The sequence below is a fragment of the Mercenaria mercenaria genome, chromosome 11 (assembly GCF_021730395.1).
Source record: "Mercenaria mercenaria strain notata chromosome 11, MADL_Memer_1, whole genome shotgun sequence".
Lineage (NCBI taxonomy): Eukaryota > Metazoa > Mollusca > Bivalvia > Venerida > Veneridae > Mercenaria > Mercenaria mercenaria.
Window position 1 is genome coordinate 8,751,291 of NC_069371.1, and position 9,731 is coordinate 8,761,021.

General features: G+C 34.5%; 1 protein-coding gene across 1 annotated transcript; it reads right to left on the minus strand.

Moving 5' to 3' along the window:
- Positions 1–793: 793 nt before the first annotated feature.
- LOC123532313 (plasminogen-like) lies at positions 794–9,056 on the minus strand. The gene is made up of 3 exons (XM_053518506.1): positions 8,409–9,056; positions 6,935–7,189; positions 794–1,897 (listed from the first exon to the last, which is right to left on the minus strand). Exons 1-3 carry the CDS (start codon positions 8,695–8,697, stop codon positions 1,635–1,637), a joined length of 807 nt encoding a protein of 268 aa, XP_053374481.1. The 5' UTR covers positions 8,698–9,056; the 3' UTR covers positions 794–1,634.
- Positions 9,057–9,731: the final 675 nt, after the last annotated feature.

Below are 9,731 nucleotides of genomic sequence, written 5' to 3' on the forward strand. Positions count from 1 at the left end.
GGCATTTCTATGTGAAGAAAAACATTTGATGATCAAACACAATAATAAAATAATCAGAAACTTACTTCCACAATAATGAAATAATGAGAAACTTGCTTAAAGAAATATGCAAGTTTTTATTTTTTCAAATTCTGTCTGGAGAATTGTGATATTTCAGAAAAATGTGACTTTCACTCATCTAAAGCTTACAGAATACTGTAAATAACATTTGTCTAAAACTGAAAACAGAATGTGCATTTCAAAGTTACAAAGCAAAGCATGAAAAAAGTCTCCTTTGGCAACGTACTGAAAATCAAAATTGAGTATAGATGGAACACAATAATTTTATATTCAAATAGTGTTGATTACATGAATACAAGAAAATCAATTTCCAATTGGAAAAATATTGTTTGTCAGCACAAAGAACTCACGAAGTTTTCACTATACTTGTGTTTTATTATCATTATTATTTTCAATATCATTACTGTATATTTTATCATCCTGTATATAATAATAATAATAATGATAATAATTATGATTATTATTATTATTATTATTATTATTATTATTATCTATTATAACATTAAAGTAATAGTTTTTTTATATAATATCATTCCACATTCACTGAAGAAAAATTAATTTCTTTCAACTCCACTGCACACATCTTCATGGTCTAGTTGGGGTCCCTGCTGTGCTAATTGCCCTCTAATCAGTTACTGTTACATAATCGCTGATAAGCAGCAGATAAGATGGGAGTTGTATATTGGATTTGGGGGGGGACACTTATATAGTAGTGAATCTAGGCCTTTAAGAACTAAGCACAACAATTGATTCTTGCAAAACACAGGCCATTGAAAATATATTGTAATTCACATTCGAGGGGTCGGCATTACTATAGGACTTAAACATATGGTGGAAGCTTTCGAGTCCCATGTTAGCAATTTTACCTTGCTTTCTGTGCAAGCAACTGCATTGGCAAGCTCAGAACAAGCTATTGCAGTATATTAACCTAAAGAGCTCTTTCTAAATGAAAGTTTAACTGGTCGAGGTATACCAGGACAAATCTTCGCTGATTGTTCGGTCTTAGTTATGTTCAACATTAGCATATTGAACGGGCCACTGACTAGCTTTAAATTTTACAAAAAGCTGGCACATTGCCAGACCCAAACCACAAGTCAAAGTCTAATTTTCAATGTCATTTTAGTATCAAGTTAAGATATTTCACATAGCCAGAATCCTTGGATTCATGTCATTAATAAACTTAATAAATGGCTTTTTTTTTTAAATGAAATTGATAAGTCATCTAAATATCCAAATGGCCTTAATTTGCAAGAATCAGTTGTAGCATCTTATGCTCAGTTTTAGTTTCTAAGTTTTTGCCATAATAAAAGAGCAACAAATCACACAAATCGCGAAAAAGAGGCATGTTTGTTGATCAGTTTTTATTTTTCAGTTCTTTGCTAAATAGATGTCGAAATGGTCATTCTAGATTTTCATATAGGAATCTGATCGCAAAGAGGTAAAATAATGTATGCTGAGACAGGATACGTGTAATGAAAGCTTTACAAAAAGTATTTCTATTAATATTACAAAATTATTAAATTGATTGTAAATGAATATCAGTTAAATGCATTTCTGTTTTCTTCGTTGCTGTTTTAACATTTCCAGACAGCACACCAATCCCATTTCTTCTCCGCGTCTGTTGTGTAACACCATGGTCTACCAGACGAACTTGGATCTCGGCAGTAGTTGGCGGCATCACTGACCGAATTATCGGGAAATTTCAAGGCCATACTTCCGTAGCTGTGTCTGTGTGGGAAAGTCGAGTCCCACCGCTGGCATTCTCTTCCGGTCTCAGTAATCATCATTTGACCTTGATAGTTCCTGGACACGTCTTCATAACAATAATCTTTCGGACCTGAAATATTATTGTAATATCGAGTGCATGAGGTATTATTAATAATTTTATAACTCTAATGTTCTTTAGTAAGAACATCAACCTAAAATAAAGATTTAGTTGTAAGTACATCGATTATATTATTATATCAATTTGATATAGCTGTATATACAATAGGAAACATATTTGCTACGTGCCAGAAAGATACAAGTACTAAGCGTATGAAATATAAAAATCATACAGTAACACTAGCTTGTACGTACCAGACACTGATAAGGTCTGACATGTTCTTGAAATACAAATAGCAGTTTTACCAGAAAGACATCAAAATAAGCTTGTGTTGAAATGAAACAGTAGTTGTACCAGAAAGATATCAGCTCTAGCATGTGTTTGAAATAGATTAATTGTGGTCCTAGAAACATATTTACGCTTGCGTAAAATTATTTTAATATCGAGTCAGCATTTTCTGACAGGAAGATCTTTTAAACTATTCACTCTATAAACTGGGGGCGGGGAATGATCACACACTCTTACTGTCATGCCTTTAATGAATCAGAATATTTTAAACAATCTGTACATGGTCACCTACGGTGCCCGTAAAGTGACATGTGAAACTTTTTTTAGATCGTTTTTACGAAATAACATTCCGTTTTTTCTTTAAATGAGACAGCTGTCGTACCAGAAAGATATGAGATACAGCATGTATTAGAAATAAAGTATCAGTCTTACCATAAAGATATAAGCTCTCGCACGTATTTGAAATAAAACAGCTGTCACAACATGTATTGGGAATAAAGTATGAGTCTTACCAAAAAGATATGTAAGCTCTCGCACGTATTTGAAATAAAACAGCTGTCGAATCAAAAAGATTTAAGCTCTAGCACGTATTGGAAATATAAGTAATATGATAGCAGCCGTCAGTGTCAGGAACTTTTGAGTACATGCGTATGAAGAATGATAGCTGACACAAAATGCGAGCATTTAATATGAGAAACATGATTACCGCTATTTATGCGTGTCACGCATGAGTACAAGTGTACGCAAAATGATAGTTGTGGTTAGCGCCAAATGCCTTATGGAAGAATATAATTGAGCCGCGCCATGAGAAAACCAACATAGTGGCTTTAGCGACCAGCATGGATCTAGACCACCTGCGCATCCGTCAGATATGAGAAACATGATTTCGCTTTTTGTCACGCAAGGTACAATTAGAAAATGATAGCGTAAAGTGGTTGCACGCGCAATATGACCTATGTAAGAAATATACACATTGATGCCTGTAGCACATACGGAAATGATGCAGAAATAGAGCTTTGTCGCAGTTATGCAGACACACTAGAGTACAAGAATATGTAAAAAATGATATGGCTAGTGACACGCACAAGAGTCAAGTACATATTTAAATATTATGATAGCTGTCAAAGTGCTTGCCACGCGACATAAGTATACCTATGTAAGAAATATTACAGCTGTCGTTACTGCTTAGCACATACGAGTAAAAGGATATGCACGAAATGCTAAAGCTGTGGTTAGTGCCAGGCACATTAGACTACAAGTATATAGGTGTGGGATGCGATAACAGTCGTTAGTGTCATGTACACATGAGAACAAGTATATCTTCTAAATATAACTGCTGTCATTAATGTCAAGAACACCTCAGTACAAATATATGCACAAGACAATCGTCTATAGTGCCAGGCACATATGAGCACAAATATGTATTAAATATGACTTACATGTATTTCATTAATGCCAGGAACATATGTGACAAGTGTATGAAAATTGATAGCTGTGGTTAGTGAAAGGCGCATGGAGCAAGAATATATCTAAAACGTATGATAAATGCCGTTAATTCCAGGCACATATGAATAGATGTTTGAAATATTATTGTTGCTGTCAGTGCAAGGTATACATGTGTAAAAAAAACTGATAGTCAAGGTGAGCACATGATACAAGAGACAAGTATATATCTAAGAAATATGATAGCTGTGGAAAACAGCGGGCACACCACATAGTTATATCTGTAAGAAATATGATAGCTGTCGTTAGTGTCAGGCACTTATGACAACAACAAGTATATGAACGAAATATGAAAGGGACGGTTAGTGGCCAGGCACTCATAAGTACAACAATATAGGCATGACGTGAAATACAATTATTTAGTTCAAGGCACACACGAGTAAAAGAAATTGAAGGTACAAGTTATTTGTACCGGAAACATGAAAGATTCAAAGAATTTGAAATAATACCGGTATTTGCAAAGGAAAGGTTTACCAAGAACACAGGGAATAATAGATAATTATTCATTTATTCCCTTATTACTGTGAAAATAGCATCAAACGGACTAAGAATTTAACTGGATATCAATAGAAACATGATCTTGCTTTGTTTCCTTTATTAAGTATTTATATGTTCACATCTAATACCCGATATCCGGAACATGTATTCTGTTTTGCTTTTTGGATGTAACGAATATCAGGTCATGAGAAATTAGTTTTAGCTAGAATTTTTTGGACGTTTCATAGTGGTGGAAGAGTTTCCACAATCTCCTACGTAGTGTTCTTCCCTTACAGTAAAGAGGCCTACCCCCATTACAAACTTTTTTTATCAGGATTTTGATTAATCGTTCATTTCATCATTGTTCCTTCTCTTGAGAAGGAACACTTTGAGTTGGGAAGTCACACTTGACTGAGCAACCGACCGAAAAAGCTGTTGTAATTATAAGCTGGCCATTCAAACTCCGTGACCTTAGAAATAACCTCTGACGTTAAAATTATTTTTTCCTAATTCAGGCGACTCTCTAACTGAACGCGCTCCGCGGATTACATATTACTAAACCCGAGGATGAAAAAAGTGGCTTTCAAACATGCCAAACATACGTCGTTACCTTCGAATTGTCAATATGTGAAAACAAACCTCATTGCCACCCTCTAATTGTGCACAACAAATTCACGCATCGAATGGTACACTACATGTGGAAATTGACTGACCAGTTATCTGGCTACCGACAAGATAATTTATTTTTAGAAAGAATAATTTTGTTATATATTCTGACTTCATCTGTCTTGGCTCAGGTTATCTATAAACGCACCCTTGATGCAGAATGTAACGCTCCCGGGGACACTTAAACGTGGGGATATGGAATGTCAATAAGGTAGAATGGACTTGTCATTGTGTCCGATCCTCGGGTTCCACACACTGATAACCAATATTTAAAACAGACATTGCAACCAAACTTTTACAAGATTATCATTATACATTTATACAGATGTGCCCTAGAAGGAACTTTTGCTATGCTTTAACTTGTTTGAGTTCAGACTTTACTTATCGAAATTCAGTACTTTAAGAGATTGAATAATAATGTGTATGATAAATTGAAAACAAACTCGAAAGTAAGATAATAACATTTGAATTCCTTTTCACTGGTTATGTGATTTTTCATGATATTTCTGACCGCTGCTAGGGGAGATAATCGCTACTGGCAGACTGAATATGGCATTTTTACTGCATCCCATCTCGCATACTGGACGATAACTTAAACACAGTTAGTTTTCTTTCGTTTTCATGTTTCGGCACCCAAGGAACTCTGGATCCATTCTTCTCATGGATGTCAAAAATGATAACAATAAACACACTGTTTGTTATGTGATTGTCTTTCTGTCAGGCAGTCTTCAATGATGCCAATTTCTGTCAGTGACAGCATGAACTGCTAAATCGCTGCTTATATCAAATTACTCCTATCTCCACAGGTAGAATGGAAACCACTAACAAATGTAACCGATAAATATCTACACACATGCTAAATCAAATACTCTTGTACCTAATTTCGAAATGATAAGAATGGCCTAAGACCACAGTTATTTTTATTATATGTTCTATATAGGCACTGGACACTATAGCAATTTTGCATGCATTCCAACCCCTATAAAAATACCTGAACTCAACAGAACTATCCAAGAGAAAAAATTCCAGCCAAAGTAAACATTGGGTTGACCGGCTCTTTTTTCGACCATTTTGAACCAAATCACATGCGTATGAAGAATACTCTCTAGATGGCCACAAACAGGCAAAACAGGCCCTATCAAAAAGTCATGTTATGCATATTCTGACATTTTCATTCTGTCAAATTGTACATGTACCTACTATTTCATATCTCCTCTATTAAATCATGCCATTTATTGCAGGTCTTTCACTCAAAAATTCACCAATATTCACCATCAAACAGAGGAACTATTTTCCGCGTAACCACTTCCGTATTGTGGTCAACCAAGGGCAAATAACTGTGGTCTTGTGCCGAATACTATTGCGCTACATAGGTCAACCAAGGGCAAATAACTGTGGTCTTGTGCCGAATACTATTGCGCTACACAGAGATTTTAAACAGATCAACATATTAGGGAAATAATGTTCTCGTATATCTATATACACTGGAGACTGAACCTCCCGGCATTTATACACCATTATAATATTTTATTTCAAAAACAAAAACACCGTCACAATCTTTCTCATGCGTGACGTTTTTGTGTAAACCAAACATTATCTATTCTTGCCAAAGGTATTTCCATTTTTGCAAATGGTGGTTTAAACCAAGGAAATTTACAAATGTCGTTTTGACTGAAAATTTTGATATACTACGTTGGGTTCAATTGAAGCACTTGTTGCAAACGCACCAAGAAGAAAACATATAACAGTTCTTCGGACATAGCAAGGAACATGTACTTATCATGTTGAACTGTCCGGGATTGTATAGCCTCAACAGGTTCATATTCAAGACTTAAATACCTTTAATATGATAATGATACTTATTTTGCGAAAGATACATGCTCTTTACGTCTTTTTCTTGTAAAAGCTAACGCTTTCGTTAGATAATTAATGATGATGCTAAATTTGCTAGGAAAAACGTTAATCAAAACTTATTTCAGGTCATTAAATTATTTGTATCGTAATTATTCTGTCTTGCAGCAATAAAGCTTTAAAGCTACTATAAATTACTGACAGATTTTATTTAATATATATATACTTTTTCTGGCTTTCCTGTAGATATATACAGGTACTCACATTGTTTGATGTCGCAAAAGTCCCAGCTTTTATTGCCATCCGTATAACACCATGGTTGATCTTTTCCTCGTGGGCTGCGGCAATAGTTATTTGCCTCTGAGAGGGAAGAGTCCGGGTATTTAAAGTCCCATGTCCAGTTGGTGTTGTTTGAAAAGTGTTCCCAACGCTGGCATTCCAACATGCCCTTTGTGACATTTGTGTTCCCTTTATATAGCCAGGGGTATCCTTCCTTGTAACAGTCACTGTTGGCAGAACCTACAAAGAAAACCGTGTAAATGTAATTTATTTAAACACGGTAAGTTCAAATCATCGTCTATAGGAAAGACTTTGTGCTTTTTCCTGTATTTTACTAATTTGTTAAGTCAGCTAGGCCTTCAAAATCACATGGTAACATTATTTTATCGTCATTATTTATGTCGTCATCTTAATTTCCGAATGGCTACCTTAAACATGTTATTATCCTATTTTCAATTAGCTTTCTGTAAAATTCAATGTATGCATGTTGCATATTACATAAATGCGAGACACAGTCAAACATATTTAAATGGAACAATAAATGTTTTCTTGTGTCCTTAAGATACGCTTAAAGGGAGGTAAATTTCTTGTAATTTTACAGATTAAGTATAATTTGCTATTCTTTGAAACACTGACATGATATGAACACAATATATTCAGTTAAAAATGTCTCCATTACCCATATTGTATGTTTATAGGGTAATATATACCTTTAGACATATATCTATGAAGAGATCAAGACAAAAATAAAGGGAGGAAAAAACTAAAAATTTACTTTTGCTTCCTGGCATCATATATTACAAAAATTATTTAATTATCAGTGAAAAGACTGCATTAATTATATAAAAAAAAAGTCAAGGTAAACTTTTTGTGTTATAATCAATATTTAACTTTAGGATTTGATAGAAAGGGAGATACATATGTAATTACATAATGCAATAAGATATAGTCAGATATTTTAAAGTGAACATTCACATTGTACCCTTTATCTCCATTGCTGAGACAAATAGATCAACTGCAGTTGTGTTAATGCAATACATTGTTCTCAAACGTAACATTTATAAAATGAGTACACAATTGTATATCATTATCAAATTAATGGCGGCATATTCAGAGCTGTGCATGACTGAGTGGTTAAAGGTCATTGATTTTCGAAAGAACTATTTAAGTGGCGTAGAATTCTTTTACGTGTAGTAGCAATGCATGTGGCTTACTGAAGATTATTTGGTCTACCAACGCACCTGCCCATGCCTAGCCTATTATAATGCCCATAAGGGGCACCTGAGACCTTCCTTTACCATTCAAAGCTGGACAATCACAATATTCCTGCGGTGTTTTGTTGAGATATAAAGGCCAACAAAACTAAACTTCATGACCCAGTTTTTGAAGACACAAAACACTACTACATCCTTAAATAGATGTTGAGCAACACGGCTTTCGATAATTTCAAAGCTCTTACATTTTGGAATATCGCAAAATTCCCATCTGGTGTCAGGGTCAGTTGTGTAACACCAGGGTTTACCCTCTCCATCAAGGTCACGACAGTAGTTCTTCGCATCTTTCACTGAGTTTTCGGGGAAATTGTGTGGACTTAGATATATATCATTATAAGGTTCGTGAGGTTTCTTTGCGTCCCATTTCTGACATTGTCTACCTGTTTGCGTCTTATTTTGATGTCCTCTATAAAAATGCGCTAATCCAACGTCATAACATTTTCTGGGTTTAGCTGAAATGTATTCAATAAACATGGAACTTGATAATACCCTTTTTCTTATTATAATAGAAAACGATCATCAAGAAGAAACAATACATGATCATGTATGAACATGCCCATACTGATCACGCTGGACATAGTTGACTATAAACAGACGCCATCAAATGACAAGGCACGCGGTATGTACACACAATAAACGCGTCACAAAAGAATTCGAGATAATTTTCCTCTTCTCGTTAGATAATACATTCGAACTTATATGCCGTGCATAGATGCACCGTTCCCATAAAATATGTATTCTATCATGTTTACAAGAATATACGAAACTGAATGAATGCCATCAAAACCACTAGCAAAAACCATTAAACTGGAGCAAAATGTACGTCTTATCAGTATATTTCTAGTAACAAATGATAATTTTAAAGTATTTAATTTAGGTGTGACAGTCACAATGCAGTTTCACCGCCTCAAAAAAGAAAGTCTTTACATCTTGTTAAGGCTTTTAAAAATTCTACAATATTCAGTAAGCATAATATTACTTTTTTTGACATAGCAGTAAGTATTTTGTCCTGAAAATATTTTAGATAAATTAAATGAATCATTTTCATTGATTAGTCACAGAAGATATTTACTAGTGAAAATACAAACATAGGTACATTTTGTCAGGATACGAGTTATGTGACCCAGGGAAGTGCCTACGCCTTTAATAGCTTGAACAATGAAATGGGTCCAATCGCTAAGTTGACTATGTCTTAGACTAGCTGACAAACGATGTAGAATGTCCTTTGTAAAACCGTATAGCTAGTGAGACCAAATATCTTGTATATAAAATTTTCCTCTGGCTACCTTGCCTAAATGATACGTGTACCAATGATTCTTAAATGATTCCAATTATGAGCTAGATAATTATAGGGATCAGGCAACTCACTAAATGTTTCAAACTAATAATCTTCAATTAATAATAATTAGCTCAAACTCCTATAGGCTGGAGACTCTATACTTGACTGGTCTTTTTGTTGAAATTCCCGTCAGACAATGTAGTTGAATCAAGGACATACGAGTCCTATC

What these genes read in the sequence shown, in the direction of transcription:
- LOC123532313 (XM_053518506.1), bottom strand. Translation starts at nt 8,697, where the DNA reads ATGTTTATTGAATACATTTCAGCTAAACCCAGAAAATGTTATGACGTT. An exon ending in ATTTTGCGATATTCCAAAAT is followed by an intron (nt 7,190 to 8,408) that starts GTAAGAGCTTTG and finishes TTTTCTTTGTAG; the next exon opens with GTTCTGCCAACAGTGACTGT. An exon ending in CTTTTGCGACATCAAACAAT is followed by an intron (nt 1,898 to 6,934) that starts GTGAGTACCTGT and finishes ATAATATTTCAG; the next exon opens with GTCCGAAAGATTATTGTTAT.